Source organism: Pollicipes pollicipes, unplaced genomic scaffold (genome assembly GCF_011947565.3).
Source record: "Pollicipes pollicipes isolate AB1234 unplaced genomic scaffold, Ppol_2.1 Scaffold_4219;HRSCAF=4965_pilon_pilon_pilon, whole genome shotgun sequence".
NCBI lineage: Eukaryota > Metazoa > Arthropoda > Thecostraca > Pollicipedomorpha > Pollicipedidae > Pollicipes > Pollicipes pollicipes.
In genome coordinates this window covers 28,894,559-28,918,435 of record NW_023596448.1, presented here as the reverse complement: position 1 = coordinate 28,918,435, position 23,877 = coordinate 28,894,559, and the positions used below count along the sequence as shown (strand labels likewise).

Below are 23,877 nucleotides of genomic sequence, written 5' to 3'. Positions count from 1 at the left end.
TAGCGCGGGATGCTGGAGACCTTGACAGCGGAGAAGGTCGATGCAATGGTTGACACAGGAAGGCAACCGCCCTTCCGCCACCAGAAAACAACGTGGGACACCCAAATTTTTTTGTCCTTCAGATTCCGCAGCACTTTCTTGCGCACGGGAATGACACCCCACATTGACCAGACTTCTTTGTTTCATTTTCCGGCCGCTGGTGATCGCCCTGAAGTCATCATCAGAGCAGCCGGCCGCCGTTTCGCATGAAGTAGCACGCCAAAGTCATTGGAGATGCTTGTGCGCGCCATAAGTTATGACAGAGGGAAAACCTCTGCAGTGGAAGGGAGCAGATGCTCACGTGGAGAAGAGTGGTACCACGCCCTGTGCCCTTGCAGGCGCAAATGGTGCACACTTCGCGCACGTGGCCGCGCGCGACGCACGCGACATTAAACCCGCCCCGTCACTCAATCGCCAAATAGCGTTCCAATCACATTCCTGGCTTCATGCTGGGGCTATTGTTTGGATTTGCTGGCGGAACCGAACATTGGGTCCTCCGTGCTTCACAACCCTCGCACCGGGCATCGGCTTCCATCCAGGTCCTGGGGGCTTGAGGGCTTCACGAGAAAGGCCCCCCCCCCTACCAGCCTTGCACACTCCCCCCGTTTCGCACGCCTGTGCCCCGCGCCCATCCACCACCATTTCCCAAAAGGCTTTATCAACCCGACCGCATTCTCCAGCTTGTTATTAAGTATGGAAGTCTCAGGGAAATTTGCACCCAAACGACTAAAGTGGTGGGAATGGAGTTCTTACGAAAATAATTGCAAACAACACTGGTATTCCGCGAGATATTTACCCATCATTTGATAGATGCCTTATCCATGCCCGTAATTTTCCCCGGCACATTACCGAGCCAAGCCTGTTAGCCATACAAGGATGTCCATACGCAGAGTCGCACGCATGCATAACCCTCGTAGTGCGAGCTTCCACTCACCAAACGTGCGAGACAAATGAAACGTACATGACTGGCGGCTGGGTCATCTCCAGGTTGACTAACGAAAATAGGGGCTCGAGAGCGTGCGACGCTCCAAACCGGCAGATTGCGCGCGCTTACAGCGGTTTACCACGCTTTCAGCGATAGCTTTTGAGTAGATCGCACCCCCCCCCCCCCCCACAGCAAGTTCCCGCGTGAGCTCCTCCTCCACCCCCAACCTGCCAACCCATCTAATGGACGACACATGACGCCGCGTTTGCTCCTCACTGTTCGCCCTCCCCTAATGCGCTTTACATTTGAAATGTACAGTATCGTACTACTTCGCGACCCCGCGCCGTCGCTGTGCTTGCTGTCAGCGCATTTCACACTGGATAGCACTCCCCTGCACCACCAGCAGTGACATCACCCTACCGTCGTTGGTACGTCATCAGCCGGTGACCCTAGGGGATGACGTCGCGCCGCAGACTTGCACGCCCGCAGGCAAGCATACCGGATGGGAGATGACGCCACGTCCTAGACGTGCGTGTCCACAACGATGTGGACACGCAACCACGTGGACATGTGCAACCATCCGCAATTCCCAATGTTGCCAGTTACGGCACGCTCAACGAAACGCGTCGTTTCGTACAAAAACTGTATTGCAGCTCCTCACAGACGCACGTGCGTGGTTGCGCAAAAATCCAGCAAGGTTTCGAACTCCAAGAACGGGACAAGGTCGGCGGCAGAACAAGCACCTACGAGAGGCCACGTCACAACATGAAGACGAATCAGCTTCGGCGACACAGCGGGGGCGGGGCTTCGCGTTCCCGCCGGAATGGCTGTCGAAGCGCGGTTCAAAACGCGGATGGCGCGTGGCAGACAACACAGCTCAGTTGTCGTCGTCCTCGATCTTTGGTGCCAGGAAGTACCGGATGTGGCCAATCTCCTGGATGGTGTACTCGACCATGAGCGGGTACTCAGGCGACATGGACAGTTTCACCTGTGAGCAGAGGGGGGAGGGGAGGGGTGAAAGAGCGCACAGTGATCCAAGCAGCACCATGCAACACACAGACACACACACACAGATAGTAACTTTTGGGACTATCAATGGAAACAAACCTGTGTTGAGAGAGGTGTGGCTTTGGTGAAGAAGTTGAGATAGCGACAGGCATAGGTGAACGACACTGGCTCCTGCATCTCGATGGTCACTGCCTCCTCTTCTTTGTCCACATTTGAAGACTGAGCCAGCTTGACATTTGCTGAAACAAAGGAGTCAACTAAGACATTGAACTTCTTCAACTCCTTGAATAAGATCATGACTATGATGTATTACCTATACACATTCAATCAACCTTTGACCAACCAATGTATGTTCACCATAAAAAAGAAACACATGGTTTCCAGACAAGACAACCAATTTCTGACAAGCATCACTTGGCTAAGAGCTCACCTGAGCCAATGTCTCCCGATGCAGAGAACTTGACTCCCTGCTTGCTGCAGCTGATCACGATGGAGTCTCCAAACTGGCTCAGGTCTCGGCAGATCCGGGCAAATTCACCGGCGGGCATCTTCACCACACACGCATATTCAGTCTCCTGCAAATAATCAATGTGTGCTTTAGGTCTTCAAAACTACAACTGGATGAGCAAGTTGAAGGAAAAAAAGCAGAAACTAATCAATGCAGTTTAAGTTCCACAATTACCAAATTTGCAGGTTTCCAACATTCATGCAATCAACTGAAAATTCATTCAAGCAATGCCAGATATGAACAGTGGTGCAATAAACAATGAGATATGCTGTTAGTTACATAAGAATCATATACAATCCAAAACTAAATCTAGTTTCAAGTTTCAACACAAGGTGCAGTATATGATAAAATGGCTTACAGGAATCTGCAGATGTTCCTGATCCAAATTCATGAGCTTCATTTCATAGTCAGACTGCCTTTCCCCATTTTCTGACTCAAAGACAAATGTAACAGTGTCTGGATTGTCCTGTGCCCGGATTGTGACAATGTCCTCATTGCCAGCACACTTCAGGATCTTGGACATGCTGAAAATGGTGACAAAATAAGTTCCACATTGCCAGCCAGATTAACTTGCCACAAAGCCATCTCAAATACACCTGACAGAACTGAAGGTGGTGATCAAGGACAGCTGCTGACTGACTTAGCTTCATTGTTAATTATTGAGCACACATGTAAAAGGCAGAGGGGGCCACAGACTGCCTGCAGCAAGACACCCATACTTCCTACTTCTTGCATATCAATCCTATGGTACTGCCACATTAAAAGTGGCACATGGTCGGTAGGGCTTCATAAGCCTGAATTGCCAATGCGCGACTCATTCACGGTTGTGTGGCATCCTCCAAGACAAGTGTCTCAACACAAACTCACCTGCCAAGATTCATGCCCATGGTCAGATTCCTGTCGCACCGATACTTGTCAAATCCATCTGATCTCAAATTCAAAGATACGAGCGAGACGTGAGCATTGTCCATGGCTTGAAGCGTAATTCCCATATCGCCACAGTCCCATGATGCCTCAGTGAGGAGGTCCTTTACGGCTTCAAGGATCTTCTTGAAGATAACACCCTTCGTCAGTCGTGCTTCAAACATATTGTATGATTTGATGAGACGCTCTGAACCAACTTCTGTCGACAATGATAACTAGAGACACCCACACCACTGCTAGGAACGTGACTTCCAAACAACCACCCGACCGCAATCCCAGCGCCAAGTGGGCCCGTTTGGCGCCAAGTTCTGTTACAGGCCCGCACAAGTTTTGGCGCCAATGGTGATAGTCTTCGTGGATCTGGTCGGTAGTGAGCACAAGCGTGTACAAACCAATGAACGTACGACTTTGGTCGTTAGCGCTGTTCGCATCTGCAAAACCTTTTTTCGTTAGACGGCATGAGCACAAGGCCACCTCTGGGAGAACCCGAATAAGTTTATCATGCTTTTAAAATAAGTAGTGGTCAACTACGTTTTTGTATTTGGATTACATGAGTTTTGGAAGATGCGCAAGATCTTCTCTACGACAATGAGTATGTTTTAGGCGGGAAACGGTTGCCCCAATGAGAAGGCAGAGCTGCTTATCGATCTCATTCTACTCACTCCTACGATGCTACACGCCAATCCGCTCTACGTGTCCTTTAACACGTTTATGGCGCTTCTTGTACATTTCGTCAGCTGTAAATAATGCACGGACCTGTCTCAAGCCTCCAGGGCCTCTGAGGCCGAGTAGTGGGTGTGGGTCCGACGTGTCTTTTGTTGTGCAGGCCAAGCTAACTGAAATTTTGGACACCTTGACTGTACTTCTTACACGCATGAGGCCATTTTTTATTCATCATTTGTGAAAGTTGGTGGTCGTAAGCGGTTGAAATCGGTGTTGCAGACTAGGTAAGTGTGGCCATATTGTGATAAATTATGTTCATTGCTGTGTCTTAATGTGGTAGTCAGCACCCCGCATATGGGAAACACCATATACTAATGATGTGTCAATTTATTAATAAGCGTGTGTACTATTTGGATTTTGCTGTCTGTGTTATAGCCTTCCATATGCCAGTACAGCAATGCATTGTCAAAGCAAAAATTTAGAGATGAAACAGACAGGCATGACTACTTATAACATTGTTATGATTCAGTTTTCCTGCTTCAGCATGGCATGCCTTACTTTTCACTAACTATGGCATAGTAATGGCAGCATAATGGTATTGGCAGCCCACCATACATCCATTGACGGGTATTGTAACAACCACACCATGCTCAATGAGCTGTGAAAGTTTTAGATTATTATTAGGTGTGTTGAGCACTGTAAGAAAGAGTTGTGCTTCTGTTTTAGCAAGGCCAACAATTTGCCAGAATTTACTTGACCAAACAGAACCCAGTCTACCTCCTACCCCAATGTCTACTACAATGTCTACTACCCAGTCCACCCCAATGCTGTGCTTATTCCTATGAAAACACCCATGCTCTTACTTCTGTCCATAGTCCTACTCCTATCCTTACCCCTTTTTCATGCTACCACAGTGGAGAGCTTCACCCCTACTTAGCTGGCTCATCAGACACTCAGCTGACCCACCTACCAATCATTGATAAACACTGCTGTTTGACACCAGGGTGCTGTGAATGCTGTTACCAGGAGGATCATTGAGCATCCAATTGCATTGTTTTCAATGGTGAGATGATGTATTGCCACTGTTTTCCAAGACTGATTGGTGTATTGCAGTCTGAGGAAGTCTGGTATGGTTGTTTTAGAAAGATTGCTTTATATATATATATATGCACATATCTGAAAGACCCCAATTAATGCCTGAACACCTGTCTAGGAGGCTCCTGAGTTTTTATGTTTTTGTGGCTATAGTTCTGGTAAAGGTAGTACTTAATGTGAGCATGAGGTTAAAAATCCTTATCACCTTGTTGTCATATCCATGGATGTGCATGCACACAAACTTAAATTTAACTGTCTGGCCTGCAACAGCCTCCTGAAAATGAAGCCTTTCTGAAAGGCCAGTAATTTTGTATGGACATCCATGCCACAAAGCTCAGAATGGAAAGACTTTGGCACAAATTCCTCATCACATGTGTCCATTTACCAGCTATAGGAATAACCTGAGGTGCAGAAGAGGAACCTCTGAACTTGATGAGAGACTTACAAGAAGTTGGTGAAAACATCAAAAGCTAGATAGGATGTTATGGGCATACAAACCAGCAATTGATGGGAAAAGGATGTATTGCAGGCATGAATGAAGGCATATAGTCCATCAATGAGGGAGCTTGAAGCAGTTTGCATCATTAACAATCACTTCAGCATTATTTCCAGTCTTTGTCTAAAGAGCAGGAACCGCTACATTGCCGGCTTCTTAAAGAATGATTAAAAACAAAGAGAGCAAATGCAATGGGAACTACACTCTTATAAGTATCATTGCCATCACTAGACATGAGATCAGACTAGACATGAGATCAGACTGAAACATTCCAGTCACATCCAGCTTCTAGGGGGTCTAGGCATGAGATCAGACTGGAAACATTCCAGTCACACCCAGCTTCTAGATGTTGTTGAGGAATCAAACCTTGGTAGGATCTGGATGATCCTGTGAATGTACTCTTTGTTTTCAAAAGGAATTTTACCCAGTTTCCTGCTGCCACCTGCCTGGCATGTTGGAATGTGTCAGAATGCCAGATGAACTATCCCAATGGATGCAGTCATTTCTGAGCATGTGGCACCAACAAGCACTGGTGAGGTAAATTATCTCTCCTTTATCTGACATCAACAGGGGTGTACCTCAGGGATTCATATCAGACCTTTTTTCTGTCTAGCTCATTGATGACATTAGCCATCAGATGCCGTGGTTTAACTCCATATGAGGATGCTGGTGGATGATGCTAAGGTGAATGATGATGTGGCATAAACATCAGTGATTGGCCTTCTGTAGAGAGCCCAGAGTAATGCTGTGGCCTGTTCTGGCTTTTGCAGCTCTCACTTAATAAAGCAAACTCCAATTTTGTCGCATTGGATCCTGCACTACCCAGCACATATGTGACTAGGGGTGTCTGACTTGGCCAGTTATGGACAGAGTTGAGCTGGTGAATTCATGGAAACCCCACCCCGCTCTGTCAGAGGCAAGCGGCTGCAACAGTCTTGTAGGCCACACAGGTCCTGTCTTGCAGACCCCACCCTGCTCTGTCAGAGGCAATCGGCTACAACAGTCTTGTAGGCCACACAGGTCCTGTCTTGCAGACCCCACTCTGCTCTGTCAGAGGCAAGTGGACTGCAACAGTCTTGTAGGCCACACAGGTCCTGTCTTGCAGACCCCACCCTGCTCTGTCAGAGGCAATCGGCTACAACCAGTCTTGTAGGCCACACAGGTCCTGTCTTGCAGACCCCACCCTGCTCTGTCAGAGGCAATCAGCTACAACAGTCTTGTAGGCCACACAGGTCCTGTCTTGCAGACCCCACCCTGCTCTGTCAGAGGCAATCGGCTACAACAGTCTTGTAGGCCACACAGGTCCTGTCTTGCAGACCCCACTCTGCTCTGTCAGAGGCAAGTGACTGCAACAGTCTTGTAGGCCACACAGGTCCTGTCTTGCAGACCCCACCCTGCTCTGTCAGAGGCAATCGGCTACAACAGTCTTGTAGGCCACACAGGTCCTGTCTTGCAGACCCCACCCTGCTCTGTCAGAGGCAATCGGCTACAACGGTCTTGTAGGCCACCAGGTCCTGTCTTGCAGACCCCCACCCTGCTCTGTCAGAGGCAAGTGACCGCAACAGTCTTGTAGGCCACACAGGTCCTGTCCTTTTGTCTGTAGCATGTATGATCATGCCAGTACATGAGCTGGATGGCTCAGTATGTGCTTTCCAGGACTCTTGTAAGACGTTATCTCGAGTATGGTAGCACCATCTAGACTTCATTCAACCTGGCTGATCAGAAGTTGGTCTGGCAGGTTCAGGGACAGGCACTTAGTCTAGTGGCAGGCGGAGGCACGAGCGTACACGGAGAGGCCTTGTCTGCGAGGTTTGCAGTCTCTTCCGCTACGGGAGGCGCCACGGCGACGGCATTGTGACGCAGCAAACCCATTACGGCGGGGCAGCCTTCAGCCAGACAGTTCTCTGTGGAGCATCATTCCACCTGAAGGGGTCGCCGATATAAGCTGGGTTTGGGCAGATCCTGTCCTTAACAGCACTGCGAGCTCACCAATCTCCTGAGTCGGCACTGGCTTCAGAGTGAGGGTCGTAAACGGCTGGCACGCCCCTCGTGACCAGGTGGATACACTGCACTCACGGGTTGTTTCACCCATCGCAGGGTGTTCAGAGCGTTCTGGTAGTGAGACGCTGTGGTGCGCACCTCGTGGCTCGTGTTACTCTGACATGGTCGCCCCTCATGTGATGACATTGCCAAGCTGAGGATGTTGAGCACCAGCTGTGAAAAATGCTTTCTCCATGCTCTAGAGAGACTTGCTATTGCCATGGCAGTTGGCGTTTTTTTTTGTCTGAAAGGCTACATATTGAGAGCATAGCAGTTCTCGTCCTGTAACCGTGGGCCTTTGTAAATTGATGCCATATGAACTGGATTGGTTGTTGGCTTTGAATGATGGCATTTAACAGTGCTTGAATGTAGCATTAGTTAACAAGGTCTCTCTTGAATCCTTTCACTCTGGTCTGATGCCAAACTTGACAAACCCCTCGCAGATGGCCGACATCGGCCCGTCCCCTTTGTATGCGCTGCCAGTGGGCAGCGTGCACATGGCCAATCAGCTAACTCCGACGCTTGAAGAACAAATGTCTCATCTATTCGCACTTTCATTATTAATTCATTTGCACTTGAACGTGGCCGTAGATGAGTGTAGTAATTTGAGTACCACACATTATCACACCAGGCACATTGGCAGCCACATGCACCTGTTTTCAGGTGAATGGGGAACGCACATGTTAACTGAGTCGATATCTCCGTGCAAAAGGACTCGGCGGTTGGCATCGACCACGATCGCTCACGCGTGGCCGAGGTGACCGGACGGGGCCGGACACGTCAGGAGGCCGTGTGGTGGCGTGTCCCCCCCCCCGCCCCGCACAGAGGGAGGCCGAGGTGACCGGACGGCGCCGAGCACGTCAGGAGGCCGTGTGGCGGTGTGTCCCCCCCCCCCCGCCCCGCACAGAGCGTGGGTCGACTGCGCATGCATCACGTGCCAGTGGCGGCCGTCTGTGAGGAGCCTGACCAGTTTGGCATCAAACAGAAGGGTTTCACGGTCTTTTATCAGCTGAGCGCAGGACGGCCATTGCTGGGAGCTGGGTGGAATGCATGATGATGGGCGGGTGAGAGGAGCAGACACAGCAATTGGAAGACAGACTACGAACGATAAAGCACATACTATGACATCAATACGACGAGAGAGCACAATACCAACACCCAGGAACATGACAGATACATCAATGAATACGCAACACAATAGTCACCCACGACAATGATCACCGACAGTGGCGGGTGAGGGACCTGTGACGTCATCGAGGCGCCCAGCGACAGCCGCGTGCGTGTGCCGCTGGCCTGGCTCGACTCTGTTGTGACCCGCCGCCTGGCGACCCTCCCCCCTCCCCCTCGGGACGCGTGGCGCCGCCGCTGCCGCCGGCCCCGGGCCGTTTTTTGCCAGGTGTCCGTGCGGTGGTGCGGTCGTCAGTTCAGGTGACCGCGCACGCGCGCGGCCGCCGCCGCGTCGGGTATGTCGCGTCGTCTTGTTGCGGTTGGTGGGAAAGCCAGCGTCCTGCTGCCCGAGGAGGGCACGGTCGGTTGAGAATCCGTATGAGAGCTTTATGCGGCGCAAACACAGATAAAGAGGCAACGGAAGTGTGGTGACGGCTAGGGCACTTGACGGTTGCACTAGACCGTGTTATCTCGCGAGAAGCCGAGTGTGTTGACGGTTAGGGGACCTGAACGGTTGCACCAGACCGTGTTATCTCGCGAGTGGCTGAGTGTAGTGACAGTTAGAGGACCTGGACGGTTACACCAGATCTTGCTGTCTCGCTAGTAGCCGTATGCTGAAGAATAGCGGGTATTTCTCAATGAATGCAGAAGGATGGAGCGACCAAGTGCAACAGGATCCTAAAAACGGAGGCTCCAAAATCGGAGTCTAACTTGACGACGAAAGTCAGCCTCAATGGCGAAGATTGTTTGGATATCAAGCCGCGTGGCTAGGCCCGGGGTAGAAACACGCTGGCCGCTGTGGAGAAGCTCCCGCGGCCTCTGAGCCCACCCACCGGCGTCCGAGGTTGCCTCTGAGCCCACCCATCGGCGTCCGAGGCTGCCTCTGAGCCCACCCACCGGCGTCCGGGGCTGCCTCCGAACACACCCACCGGCGTCCGAGGCTGCGCCGTAGAGTGACGTCACAGCTAGTGACGACAGGAGGCGGCCACTGGCCACCCCCAAATCCCGTCGGCTGACGCTGCGCCCCGCTCGCACGGGCGCCGAGCGGGCGGCGGCGGGCGGTCTCTTCTGCTGCGGACGCCGGGCGCGGCTGGTGGGTCCCGTGCTCGAAAGCCCGGCCTCTGGGCTGCTGAGCTGGAGCCGAGCCGCCCGCCGCCGAACCCCGGCTCAGGTTAGCCTAACGGACACGGCCGAGGGCGGAGCAAACCTCCCCCCTTCCTTCCACTGGAACGTCTGCTCAGTGGCGGTGTCGTGCCGCCGCCGCTGTAGATGATAATCATCCCTGCGGATGGACGTGTGATGATCATCTCCGCTGATGAACGTGTCATAATCATCTCCGCCGGTGGACGTGTGATAATCATCTCCGTCAGTGGACGTGTGATGATCATCTCCACCAATGGACGTGTGATGATCATCTTCGTCAATGGATGTGTGATGCTCATCTTTGTCAATGGGCGTATGATGGAGGGCGGCAGAGCCTGTCCCGTCATCTGGATGTGGCAGTTCGAAGCAATGCTCTTTTCCACTGAGGTGGGATGTGGAATAGGTGGCGCGCGAGCGCTGTGATGGTTTCGTTTGAATCGGCGTTCTTTGTTGGAGGTATACCCATTCTGGTCCCGGGGGCTGGGGATGCTGGTGTGGAAGTGCGCAGCCTCACGGGGACGTTACAACTCAAAAGATGTGGTGATGGACTTATGAAGGAAGGATTTGACGCTCCTCACTACCCGGTGGGCCGCGGTATCTCACGCCTTTGCCATAAATACTGCAGCGTGAATGGTGGCGGCCGTTGCCTGTGTCGGAAATGGTGGGAAAACAGAAAGACATGGCGGCAGCCAACCCGGCGGTGACGTGACGGCAGTGACAACACGGCCGCATGTCATGATGCTGCTTACGATTTTTTTCACATAGCGCGATTGCCCACGTCAGTACGTGATAACGGCTTCCGCTGAGAGAAACAAGCCCCTGAATGGCTATGGCCCTGGAGCCGTTAGCTGCGTTCGCCGTTCATACGTGGCCAGTCCGCCGCCCTCCTCCGCACCTCCCAGCATCCCCCGGGCCGGGCGTCTTCAGCCGGCGGCTCTCCCGCAGTGCCTGTGACCCCCTCCCCCTGGCCGGGCGTCTTCAGCCGGCGGCTCTCCCGCAGTGCCTGTGACCCCCTCCCCCTGGCCGGGCGTCTTCAGCCGGCGGCTCTCCCCCAGTGCCTGTGACCCCCTCCCCCTGGCCTGGGCGTCGTCCGGCGGCTTGTGCCGGCTCCACACGTGACACGGAGCTGTCCTCGCCGACAGGGCATCACCATGAGGCCGCCCGGCAACATCCTGTACATCATTCAGGGCGAGATGAGCATACTGCTGACGGCTATGCGCCGCGGGCCCCGCTGGTCCAACTACGGGCAACCAGGTGAGTCCCGGGGCTGGGGTACTGACGCTGGTCCAACCACGGCAACCAGGTGAGTTCCGGGGCTGGGGTACTGACGCTGGTTCAGTCACGGCAACCAGGTGAGTCCCGGGGCTGCGTTACTGACCCTAGTCCAACCACGGCAACCAGGTGAGGCGCTGTCGTCGGCGTGTGACTCACTGCTGACGCGGTGCAGGTTTTGAACCAGATGAGCCGCTTCCCAAGCTGACCCGGCGCCGCGTAGAGTCCATATGTGATATCGGCTGGGTTTGTTGGGCTCTGTCTCTGGCACCGATACGGAGCCGTGCGGTTCGGCCGGCGCTGTATCACCCGGGTATCAGCTCACGCGGGAGGGGGGGGGGGGGCGACCAACATCAGCCGTCGCCGACCTGTGGCGACGGCCGGCACCGCGGGCCATGGAGAGCGGTGGCCCGCGCGCTGGGGATCATGCACGCGTTCTGTGACAGAATCGTTATGCCTTGTAGTTACACCCGCCCTTACACTTGCTGTGTTGTTAAGCATGGATTATCTAGCTCCGTCATCTGGGAGGCGTGGTGGGCGGGCAGCGGGCCCTGCAGACGGGTGTGGCGACCCGAGGTGTGCCCTAAGCTCGCGGCGCGCCGCTGCTGACCCCCTCGGCGGGGCTCGTGTGACGGGGCGGCCGGTGTTTTGCGCAGGACGAGAGCCAGGACAACCTGCTGAAGGCGTTCGCCGAGCTCAAGGTCATTCTGAGCCACACGGAGAACTGGGACGACCTGGACCCGAGCACCGTCTTCAGTGAGTGCCGGTCAGCGGCGATCGGCTGATGACGAGACACCTGCCCTGGGCAGCGCTAGCCGAGCGGGAGGGTCGTTTGGGGGATGGGTGTGGAGAGGGGGGGGGGGGGGACGTTACAAACGTGCCGTTCAGCGGAAAGTTGTTTACATTTTGGTTTGGTATTTGATTACGTAAGTTGCTCAGTGCATTCGCGAGGAGCATTAGTCACATAGATAAGATAGTAGTAACAGCCTTATTCCTCGGAGAAAAACCAAGAGAATGGAGAAGTAGATTGATATTTCGGAGACATACCTTTATCGAAGTAATAGCAGAAGTGAATTCAAAATTGCCTGCCGATGATCCTGCCTGATTATTCAGGTTTTGTTTTTGAAACAGCAATTTACAGTTTTTAAAGGGCGTATCAAACTGTTACTTGCTATTAAAAAAAAAAAAATACGGCTGAAAAATCGAGTATGATCGTCGGTGGGGAGTTTTGAATGCACTTCTGTTATTGTTTCGATAAAGGCATGTTACCGAAATATCAACCAATCTAGTTCTCAATTCTCCTGGGTTTCTCCGAGAAATAAAGCTGTTACCACTATCTTATCTTTTGTCATTTGATTTGTTATTTTGATCGATCCGGATCGCAGTATCTCTGTGGAAAAAATCGAGAGACGGGTACAGAACGGTGGCCAGCAAGCGCTCTGGGGGTCGATCTTCGTGCGCTTTGTGCGCCCAATGTCTCCCCGTCACCGCGTCGTTTTATTTGCGCACACGGCATTGCGGGGCTCCGCGGACAAACCTCGGTGCCGGCGTGGAGGCTCCCACAGTGGACGCGGCGGCAAGTGTTTCACGGTGTTCGCTATGAACAGTGCCACGCTGCACAGTCGCACAGAGTCGACCGTTTTGACAAGTGTGTGATGGGGTCTGGTGTCCCGCTGGGGACCATTGCCGCCGCGTATATCTCTGACGCCGCGGATCTCCCCTGTGATGCTGCTGACCTGTGCCCCCCCCCCCTCTCTGCCGCGTGCGTCTGACGCCGCAGACTTCCCCTGTGGTGCTGCCGACCTGTGCCCCCCTCTCTGCCGCGTGCGTCTGACGCCGCTGATCTCCCCCTGTGGTGCTGCTAACCTGTGCTCCCCCCCCCCCCCTCTGCCGCGTGTGTCTGACGCCGCGGATCTCCCCCTGTGGTGCTGCTGACCTGTGCCCCCCCCCCCCTGCCGCGTGTTTCTCTGACGCCGCTGATCTTCCCTGTGATGCTGCTGACCTGTGCCCCCCCGCCCCCCCCCCCCCCCCCTGCTGTCTCCGCGTAATGACCGTCCGCTGACCGTCCCCCTGTGCCCGCCCCTGCAGCGCCGTTCCTGAACGTGATCCGCGACAAACGACACGCCCGGCCCCAGTGACGGGGCTGGCGCTGGCCGCCGTCAACAAGCTGCTCTCCTACCACGTCATCGGTGGGTTGATCGGTCGCCGGCGCCGGCCCGCCAGGTGGCAGCACTGTCCGGCGGACGGTCGGTGCCGTGGCGGCCAGTCCGGCGCTGCCGGCGACGCTCAGTTTTGGAACTGTCCGTCGCTGCTGTCCGGTCGGCCGTCTCGGCGCTGTCCGGCTGTCAGCTGGCGCCGTCCGGCAGTCGCGCACTGCATTGTCCAGCAGCCATACTGTACACTGCTGTCTGGCTATCCCACTGCCTGACTTTCCGGCTGTCTGGCTGGCTGTCCGGCTGTCCAACTGTCTGGTTGTCTGGGCTTTCAGTTGCCAGGATTTCTGGCTTGTCTGGCTGTCCGACTATTTGGCCGTCTGACTGTTGAGCTGTCTGGCTAGCTGTCTGGCTGTCTGTCTGGCTGTCCGGCTTGTCCGGATGTCTGGGCGTTCGGCTGTCCGGCTGTCTGACTGCCCGGTTGCCTGACTGCCCGATTGTCTGGCTGTCCGGCTGCTCGGCTGTCTGACTGTCTGGCTGTCCGGCTCTCTGGGCGTTCGGCTGTCCGGCTGTCAGACTGTCCGGCTGTCTGACTGCCCGAATGTCTGGCTGTCTGGTTGTCCGGCTGTCAGTAGCTCTGTCTGACACACACGTCTGTCCACACGAGATGCGATGAGGTTCGCTCCGCGCCTACAGCACTGCTCGCCTTGAGAGCCGGCGCGTATATGAGTACCCGTCTGTTTGTAGGGGTGGTGGTCCGAGAACGGTATTCAACCCATACCGTGATATGTGCGTCTGTATCTCATCTGCCACCCCACAGTATATCATCCCAGTCGGAAGATGGCGCCGGCTGTGATGCAAAGTATCAGTATCAGTATGAGACTGTGCATCTGGTGCACATCCGAGCCTGGAGCCGGTGCCCCTGTCGTGATGAGAATGCTGTATTTACACGTGTATGCGTCGCAGACCCGAGCCTGGAGTCGGCGCCGGCCGTGATGGAGAGTATCGCCGACGCCGTCACCCACGCGCGGTTCGTCGGCACGGAGACGTCCTCTGACGAGGTGGTGCTCGTCAAGATACTGCAGGTGCGACGCCCGCCGCCGGCCGCGCCTCTGCCGGCCGGTGCTGCTAGGGGGGACAGTGGGACGGCAGGCGCAGTAGGCGCTGTGTGGTGGGGGCGGAGCTACACCCTGGGGGCATCACCATGACAAAGGCCACAGCTGGTGATGCTGTTCAGAGTGTGGTTCACCATAGTTCGCTGCGATAAACTGCAACCGACATAAATGCTTCATGGGACATATAAAAACAAAATATGACGCATGCTCTGTTATAGAATTGGTTTGTGAGTGGTCAATCGTAGAGAATGTACGTGAACTGAATGAAGCTTTGAGGTTCTAATGGCCGTAGGCCCGGACATTGCGTTGTGTGTGAATGCTTGTTGTTTTACACCTAATTTATTGCATTACTCAAGCCACGTTTGTTAGTGCGCGAGATTGAATTAATTTATGGTGTTTGTATGACTGAAGATGCACACTTCTCTTTCCCGCCAGGTGCTGCGGACTCTGCTGATGATTCCGGCCGGCTTTCTGCTTTCCAACGAGTCCGTCTGCGAGATCATGCAGAGCTGCTTCCGGCTGTGCTTCGAGCCTCGTCTCAGCGGTACGGCGGCTGCCCGCTGCTCCCCGCCACGCGCTGGCGCCGCCGTCTCATGTCGCCAAATAGCACACACCACTCCCCGCCACGCGCTGGTGCCGCCGTCTCATGTCGCCAAATAGCACACACCACTCCCCGCCACGCGCTGGTGCCGCCGTCTCATGTCGCCAAACAGCACACACCACTCCCCGCCACGTGCTGGTGCCGCCGTCTCATGTCGCCAAACAGCACACACCACTCCCCGCCACGCGCTGGCGCCGCCGTCTCACGCTGTCAAACAGCACACACCACTCCCCGCCACGTGCTGGTGCCGCCGTCTCATGTCGCCAAACAGCACACACCACTCCCCGCCACGTGCTGGTGCAGCCGTCTCATGTCGCCAAACAGCACACACCACTCCCCGCCACGCGCTGGCGCCGCCGTCTCACGCTGTCAAACAGCACACACCACTCCCCGCCACGTGCTGGTGCCGCCGTCTCATGTCGCCAAACAGCACACACCACTCCCCGCCACGCGCTGGTGCCGCCGTCTCATGTCGCCAAACAGCACACACCACTCCCCGCCACGCGCTGGTGCCGCCGTCTCATGTCGCCAAACAGCACACACCACTCCCCGCCACGTGCTGGTGCCGCCGTCTCATGTCGCCAAACAGCACACACCACTCCCCGCCACGCGCTGGTGCCGCCGTCTCATGTCGCCAAACAGCACACACCACTCCCCGCCACGCGCTGTGCCGCCGTCTCATGTCGCCAAACAGCACACACCACTCCCCGCCACGCGCTGGTGCCGCCGTCTCATGTCGCCAAACAGCACACACCACTCCCCGCCACGCGCTGGTGCCGCCGTCTCATGTCGCCAAACAGCACACACCACTCCCCGCCACGTGCTGGTGCCGCCGTCTCATGTCGCCAAACAGCACACACCACTCCCCGCCACGCGCTGGTGCCGCCGTCTCATGTCGCCAAACAGCACACACCACTCCCCGCCACGCGCTGGTGCCGCCGTCTCATGTCGCCAAACAGCACACACCACTCCCCGCCACGCGCTGGTGCCGCCGTCTCACGCTGTCAAACAGCACACACCACTCCCCGCCACGTGCTGGTGCCGCCGTCTCATGTCGCCAAACAGCACACACCACTCCCCGCCACGCGCTGGTGCCGCCGTCTCATGTCGCCAAACAGCACACACCACTCCCCGCCACGCGCTGGTGCCGCCGTCTCATGTCGCCAAACAGCACACACCACTCCCCGCCACGCGCTGGTGCCGCCGTCTCATGTCGCCAAACAGCACACACCACTCCCCGCCACGCGCTGGTGCCGCCGTCTCATGTCGCCAAACAGCACACACCACTCCCCGCCACGCGCTGGCGCCGCCGTCTCACGCTGTCAAACAGCACACACCACTCCCCGCCACGCGCTGGTGCCGCCGTCTCATGTCGCCAAACAGCACACACCACTCCCCGCCACGTGCTGGTGCCGCCGTCTCATGTCGCCAAACAGCACACACCACTCCCCGCCACGTGCTGGTGCCGCCGTCTCATGTCGCCAAACAGCACACACCACTCCCCGCCACGCGCTGGTGCCGCCCGTCTCATGTCGCCAAACAGCACACACCACTCCCCGCCACGCGCTGGTGCCGCCGTCTCATGTCGCCAAACAGCACACACCACTCCCCGCCACGCGCTGGTGCCGCCGTCTCACGCTGTCAAACAGCACACACCACTCCCCGCCACGTGCTGGTGCCGCCGTCTCATGTCGCCAAACAGCACACACCACTCCCCGCCACGCGCTGGTGCCGCCGTCTCATGTCGCCAAACAGCACACACCACTCCCCGCCACGCGCTGGTGCCGCCGTCTCATGTCGCCAAACAGCACACACCACTCCCCGCCACGCGCTGGTGCCGCCGTCTCATGTCGTCAAACAGCACACACCACTCCCCGCCACGCGCTGGTGCCGCCGTCTCATGTCGCCAACAGCACACACCACTCCCCGCCACGTGCTGTGCCGCCGGTCTCATGTCGCCAAAACAGCACCACACCACTCCCCGCCCACGCGCTGGTGCCGCCGTCTCATGTCGCCAAACAGCACACACCACTCCCCGCCACGCGCTGGCGCCGCCCGTCTCATGTCGCCAAACAGCACACACCACTCCCCGCCACGTGCTGGTGCCGCCGTCTCATGTCGCCCAAACAGCACACACCACTCCCCGCCACGCGCTGGCGCCGCCGTCTCCACGCTGTCAAACAGCACACACCACTCCCCGCCACGTGCTGGTTGCCGCCGTCTCATGTCGCCAAACAGCACACACCCACTCCCCGCCACGCGCTTGGTGCCGCCGTCTCATGTCGCCAAACAGCACACACCACTCCCCGCCACGCGCTGGTGCCGCCGTCTCATGTCGCCAAACAGCACACCCACTCCCCGCCACGCGCTGTGGTCCGCCGTCCTTCATGTCGCCAAACAGCACACACACTCCCCGCCACGCGCTGGTGCCAGCCGTCTCATGTCGCCAAACAGCACACACCACTCCCCGCCCACGCCGCTGGTGCCGCCCGTCTCACTCTTGTCAAACAGCACACACCACTCCCCGCCACGCGCTGGTGCCGGCCGTCTCATGTCGCCAAAAGCACACACCACACATCCCGCCACGCGCTGGTGCCGCCGTCTCACGCTGTCAAACAGCACACACCACTCCCCGCCACGCGCGTGGTGCCGGCCGTCTCATGTCGCCAAACAGCACACACCACTCCCCGCCACGTGCTGGTGCCGCCGTCTCATGTCGCCAAACAGCACACACCACTCCCCGCCACGCGCTGGTGCCGCCGTCTCACACTGCCAAACAGCACGTGTTGTCCGGATCACGCCGCCGCCGACCCGTCGCGCCCCCCGCTGCTTCGTTACGTGTCGTGGCGCCCCGCCGTCGCGCTTTCTTGTGACCTGGTCCAGCCACGCCCTCTGCTCGGCGCTGTACCGTGTCTCCCCGCCGCGTGCTGGGCTGGGGTCGACACTGCACTGTGGCCTGTCACTGCTGTCGCCACTGAACGTCTTTGAGTCAGGTCACCTTCCTGTAGCGGCTCCACTGCCGTCCACCTCTGCTGAACGACGTCACACCACCGCAGGGTCGCTGTAGTGTACCGTGTAGGGCCGCACAATGGGCTGTTACGAACGGGCTTTAATGGAGCTGGAAGTGATATGCAAGAACTACAAGTGATTTACAAGTGAACTGCAATGCCTCTGTCTTGGGCGCTTCCCGCTGTCCATTTGCGCTTGTGCCGTGCTTGTTAGATGCGTTGGGGATTTGGGCCGACTTGAGCAGATCTGCCCCCACCTGCCCTACCCCGACCTGCCCTGCCCCGACCTGCTCTGTCGTGGTCTGACTGACTTGGCCTCAGCCGAACCGGGCGTTGTTTTCACGAAAAATGCACAAATCTACGCGCTTTTCAGTAAAGCCATAAGGGCTCCTGCAGTGACAACTGAATCCGACCGATGATCCTGTTCATCAATATTTGTACAATCTTCAGATCGAGTAGAATTGGCTTGTTTCCGGCTCCCATACTCGCACGATGCAAGCTTAAAAATACGCCACCTCGTACTTTCGCGTTATGAAACCGTGGCCCCGGTCCGACTGGCCCTAAACTGACCTGAGCTGATCTGACCTGACATGACCTGACCTGACCTGATCGCTGCCCAGAGCTGCTGCGGCGGTCCGCCGAGCACATCCTGACCGACCTGACCCAGCTGCTGTTCACCCGGCTGGCGGACATGGCTGAGGACGAACAGGCGTCCACCCTCTCGCGGGTACGTACAGCGCCGCCGCTGACCTGGCGCCGGCCGCTGATGACGTCACCGGTGGGAAGTCGGGCGCGGGCGCTCGGAGGCGCCGCTGTCGCTGCTGGCTGTTGTCACATGCGATCCAGGGACAACGCCCTCGGGTGGTGGTGGTAATAAGTAAGCTATTTTTTAATGATCGGAGGTTTGTGATTGTACCACTGGAAATGAACTCGCTCTTACTTGCAACGATCTGTTCTGCAGGCTCACTGGTGTATGGGTACTGTTGTGTCTGTGATATCATTGGTGTTTGGGGACTGTAATGCCAGCGCTCCTGATATTTTGTACCGGTCCTCATATTTGGGTGCTGACAAGCCGTGCATATTGGTGATGTTGATGGTTGCTGCGGCATCTGTGGCTGTCAGCTGTCGTTGCCGGCTGTGTGTGCTTGTTTCGTCTGAGGGCCCGCTCCTCCCGTCAGGGGGTGTCGTTTAAGGGCCTGCTCCTTCTGTGAGGGAGTGTTCTGTGAGGGCCAGCTCCTCCCGTCAGGGGCTGTCGTTTGAGGGCCTGCTCCTTCTGTGAGGGGGTGTCCTGTGAGAGCCAGCTCCTCCCGTCAGGGGTGTCCTGTGAGGGCCCGTTCCTCCCGTCAGGAGGTGTTGTGTGAGGGCCCGTTCCTCCCGTCAGGGGGTGTCCTGTGAGGGCCCGTTCCTCCCGTCAGGGGGTGTCCTGTGAGGGCCCGCTCCTCCCGTCAGGGGGTGTCCTGTGAGGGCCCGTTCCTCCCGTCAGGGGGTGTCCTGTGAGGGCCCGCTCCTCCCGTCAGGGGGGTGTCCTGTGAGGGCCCGTTCCTCCCGTCAGGGGTTGTTGTGTGAGGGCCCGTTCCTCCCGTCAGGAGGTGTTGTGTGAGGGCCCGCTCCTCCCGTCAGGAGGTGTTGTGTGAGGGCCCGCTCCTCCCGTCAGGGGGTGTTGTGTGAGGGCCCGCTCCTCCCGTCAGGGGGTGTTGTGTGAGGGCCCGCTCCTCCCGTCAGGGGGTGTTGTGTGAGGGTCCGCTCCTTCCGTCAGGGGGTGTTGTGTGAGGGCCCGCTCCTCCCGTCAGGGGGTGTTGTGTGAGGGCCCGCTCCTCCCGTCAGGGGGTGTTGTGTGAGGGCCCGCTCCTCCCGTCAGGGGGTGTTGTGTGAGGGCCCGCTCCTTCCGTCAGGAGGTGTCGTTTAAAGGCCTGCTCCTTCTGTGAAGGGGTGTTGTGTGAGGGTCCGCTCCTTCCGCCAGGGGGTGTCCTGTGAGGGCCCGCTCCTCCCGTCAGGGGGGTGTTGTGTGAGGGCCCGCTCCTTCCGTCAGGGGGTGTCGTTTAAGGGCCTGCTCCTTCTGTGAAGGGGTGTTGTGTGAGGGTCCGCTCCTTCCGCCAGGGGGTGTCCTGTGAGGGCCCGCTCCTCCCGTCAGGGGGTGTTGTGTGAGGGCCCGCTCCTCCCGTCAGGAGGTGTTGTGTGAGGGCCCGCTCCTCCCGTCAGGGGGTGTTGTGTGAGGGCCCGCTCCTCCCGTCAGGGGTGTCGTTTAAGGGCCTGCTCCTTCTGTGAAGGGGTGTTGTGTGAGGGTCCGCTCCTTCCGCCAGGGGGTGTCCTGTGAGGGCCCCTCCTCCCGTCGGGGTGTCCATAGTGTAGTGATTAGTTAGCGCAGACGTGCAGTTAACGCGTCTGCTTTAGCTGCGCGTCTGGGAAACCAGGGGTGCGGGGTTCGATTCCCCGCGATGCCCGCCCTTCCTGCCAGCGTGAGAGGCGGACGACGCCATAAAGCCCCAGCAGCTGAATGTGTCGTGAGAGCCGAATGACTAGGACATGCTCCCGTCAGAAGCTGAAGATGCGCTCCGGCGGGCTGGACGGCCGCGGCAAGAAGAAGGGCAAGTTTCCGCGGCTCAAGTACCGCCGCCGCCAGGAGTCCAAGGACAGGTCCAGAGACGGCAAAGGTCAGTGGGGTGACGCGTCCAGGGGTCAGGCCAGAGGGCTGACGGCGGTTGGAGCTAGCTGACGGTCGGGCCGGTCCCGTGATCAGGTCAAAGGTCGGTCAGGGACGTCTCCTGAGAAGAGGACGTAAAGTCGGAGGTCAGGCCATGACACTCAGTTGAGAGAGACAGGTGACCACATCTTGATACCAGCTGAAACTACCATGCACAAGACCCATCTGCTGAACTGAGACCTGGCTGAACGACCTCAAATGGCCTTCGCATGGCCAAAGTCGTTTGGGTGTGGCCAGTTTTCGCAGCCGCGACTCATCCTGCCCCACGCTGTGATTTCTCGGCTCGGAAGCTAAACTTCCCGTCTGACCGACAGAGGGCAGCAGCGGGCCACGGAAGCCGGACAGCATCCCGCTGGAGGCGACGGAGCCGCCGGCGGCGCCGGCCGACCCGCCGGAGGAGCCCGGCCAGCCCGGTACGGCCGTCTGTTTGCGCAGGCGCACACCCACCGCGAGGGTTTTATGTAGTCTTGAATCGCAGTTTGGAACCATCCTTAAGATGAGAACCCGAGGCCCGCCTCAAGATGCACCATTCGGTCTTGCAGTGCGGGACCAAACCACACCGTCCAGCTGACTGGAGGGCACGTGGTCTAGGCTGCGCAGACACCCATTGATGCTTTGGATTCTCAGAGAGCTGCTCCGGGTCCCGGGCCGGTGTCGTGCTGTCTGTGCGACGGATGCTGCTGAATTGCTCAGACTGCCTAAAAAAACCAAACCTGATTTTGAGCAGGAAAAGTTCCAACTTTACCAGAACAACTGGACGTGACAGCTGAGCGCAGCGCAACTTCGGTCCCCTATTTTTGTTATGGCGCTCACCACACGGTTATTGAAAGCTGCTTTTTTGTGTGCCATTTTTGCCATTGTGCCGTGTGGCCTTTATGCATGTCTGTGCTGAGCAGCCACATATCCTGACAAAGCATCGCGAGTGGCGTCTGCTGGTATTTTTGTGCCTTGCTGGATCCGTTTGTCTCTGGGCACGGCAGGCCTGAGTCCCCATGCTCGAGATACCGCTCGCTGCGTTCGTTCTCCATTCTCGTCGCCGTCCCCACCACACCACCTGGTGGTCTTCTGAACATCAGCTGCCCGGCCCAGCTGTGTGGTGGGTGACCCCCTCCCCCCCCCCCCCACTCCGCCGGCAGACCCGGTCCCCAACGGCGGCGCGCCGCTGGCCACCACGCCGTCGGCGCCGAAGGGAGCCGTGGTCGACCTGAACCACCTGGACCGGGTGCGCGGCCCGCCGCCGACGGAGCGGGCCGCCGAGGAGGCCGAGCGCGCCGGCGGCCAGGAGGAGGCCGGCGGCGCGGCCGGCGCGACGGCCGAGGACGCCGAGTCAGTGGACGGCGCCGACTCGGCTAGTCTGCCGGACGGACAGGTGAGCAGTCAGTTGGGCGCTCTCGCTGGCCACCCAGGCCGGGGGACGCGTGGAGGCAGCATTGCGGTGTGGAGCGGTGGACTGACACCAGTGACGAGCCCCTCTCGAGTGGTCTGGTACCAGTGACGAGCCCCTCTCGAGTGGTCTGGTACCAGTGACGAGCGTCTCTCGAGTGGTCTGGTACTAGTGACGAGCGTCTCTCGAGTGGTCTGGTACCAGTGACGAGCCCCTCTCGAGTGGTCTGGTACTAGTGACGAGCGTCTCTCGAGTGGTCTGGTACCAGTGACGAGCCCCTCTCGAGTGGTCTGGTACCAGTGACGAGCGTCTCTCGAGTGGTCTGGTACTAGTGACGAGCGTCTCTCGAGTGGTCTGGTACCAGTGACGAGCGTCTCTCGAGTGGTCTGGTACCAGTGACGAGCGTCTCGAGTGGCCTGGTACTAGTGACGAGCGTCTCTCGAGTGGTCTGGTACCAGTGACGAGCGTCTCTCGAGTGGTCTGGTACTAGTGACGACCGTCTCGAGTGGCCTGGTACTAGTGACGAGCGTCTCTCGAGTGGTCTGGTACCAGTGACGAGCCCCTCTCGAGTGGTCTGGCACCAGTGACGAGCGTCTCTCGAGTGGTCTGGTACCAGTGACGAGCGTCTCGAGTGGCCTGGTACTAGTGACGAGCGTCTCTCGAGTGGTCTGGTACCAGTGACGAGCGTCTCGAGTGGCCTGGTACTAGTGACGAGCGTCTCTCGAGTGGTCTGGTACCAGTGACGAGCCCCTCTCGAGTGGCCTGGTACCAGTGACGAGCGTCTCGAGTGGACTGTTACCTGCGACGAGCGTCTCTCGAGTGCCGGAGCAGCGGCTGTGTGGTGCCGAGCCTCGCTGCCGGCGGTGGTGAGCTCCGCCGCTCCCCGTGCGCCGTCTTCTGGCGGCCGCCGGTGCGATCCAGCGACTGTGCCTCCCGTCCCGTCCGTGGCCGCCGGCCACCCTGCCGTCGCCCGGCGTCCCCACCGCCAGCCCGTCTGTGTCCTGTGTTCCTTCTGGACCTTACGCCACTCCCCGCTGCCCGGCCTCCTCTGTTTGTATACGTCCCTGGCCTCGCCCGCTCCCTCAGGTCCCTTGCCTCCCCGTCCCCTGAATTCTCCGCTCCCTGAGCTGCCATGGCCTCCCCCGCTCCCTCAGCTGCCTTGGCCTCTCCGCTCCCTCAGCTGCCTTGGCCTCTCCGCTCCCTCAGCTGCCTTGGCCTCTCCGCTCCCTCAGCTGCCTTAGCCTCTCCGCCCCCTCAGCTGCCTTAGCCTCTCCGCTCCCTCAGCTGCCTTGGCATCTCCGCTCCCTCAGCTGCCTTAGCCTCTCCCGCCCCCTCAGCTGCCTTAGCCTCTCCGCCCCCTCAGCTGCCGGACCTCCGCGCTCCCTTCAGCTCTCTGGCCTCCGCGCTCCCTCAGCTGCCTCTGCTTCCCCGGTCCCTCAGCTGCCTGGCCTCCGCGCTCTCTCAGCTGCCCTCTGCTTCCCCGGTCCCCTCAGCTGCCTGGCCTCCGCGCTCTCTCAGCTGCCTCTGCTTCCCCGGTCCCTCAGCTGCCTGGCCTCCGCGCTCTCTCAGCTGCCTCTGCTTCCCCGGTCCCTCAGCTGCCTGGCCTCCGCGCTCTCTCAGCTGCCTCTGCTTCCC

The 23,877-nt window shown here is 58.0% G+C and overlaps 2 protein-coding genes across 2 annotated transcripts in view; one reads left to right on the top strand and one right to left on the bottom strand.

The window, feature by feature from the left end:
- Nucleotides 1-1,696: 1,696 nt before the first annotated feature.
- LOC119095517 (proliferating cell nuclear antigen-like) lies at nt 1,697-3,624 on the bottom strand. Its single transcript, XM_037218364.1, has 5 exons — nt 3,348-3,624; nt 2,839-3,004; nt 2,403-2,547; nt 2,072-2,211; nt 1,697-1,952 (listed from the first exon to the last, which is right to left on the bottom strand). The coding sequence occupies exons 1-5, from the start codon at nt 3,566-3,568 to the stop codon at nt 1,842-1,844; spliced, it is 783 nt and encodes a 260-aa protein (XP_037074259.1). The 5' UTR covers nt 3,569-3,624; the 3' UTR covers nt 1,697-1,841.
- A 605-nt stretch (nt 3,625-4,229) lies between these two features.
- The window catches only part of LOC119095134 (Golgi-specific brefeldin A-resistance guanine nucleotide exchange factor 1-like), a 46,823-nt gene continuing 27,175 nt past the window's right edge, over nt 4,230-23,877 (top strand). The window contains 11 exon segments of the mRNA XM_037218018.1: nt 4,230-4,351; nt 11,151-11,257; nt 11,930-12,036; nt 13,369-13,389; nt 13,392-13,469; nt 14,400-14,518; nt 14,984-15,092; nt 18,778-18,884; nt 20,694-20,808; nt 21,173-21,271; nt 21,995-22,227. Of these exon segments, the coding sequence (XP_037073913.1) occupies nt 11,160-11,257; nt 11,930-12,036; nt 13,369-13,389; nt 13,392-13,469; nt 14,400-14,518; nt 14,984-15,092; nt 18,778-18,884; nt 20,694-20,808; nt 21,173-21,271; nt 21,995-22,227 (1,086 nt within the window). The 5' untranslated portion in view covers nt 4,230-4,351; nt 11,151-11,159.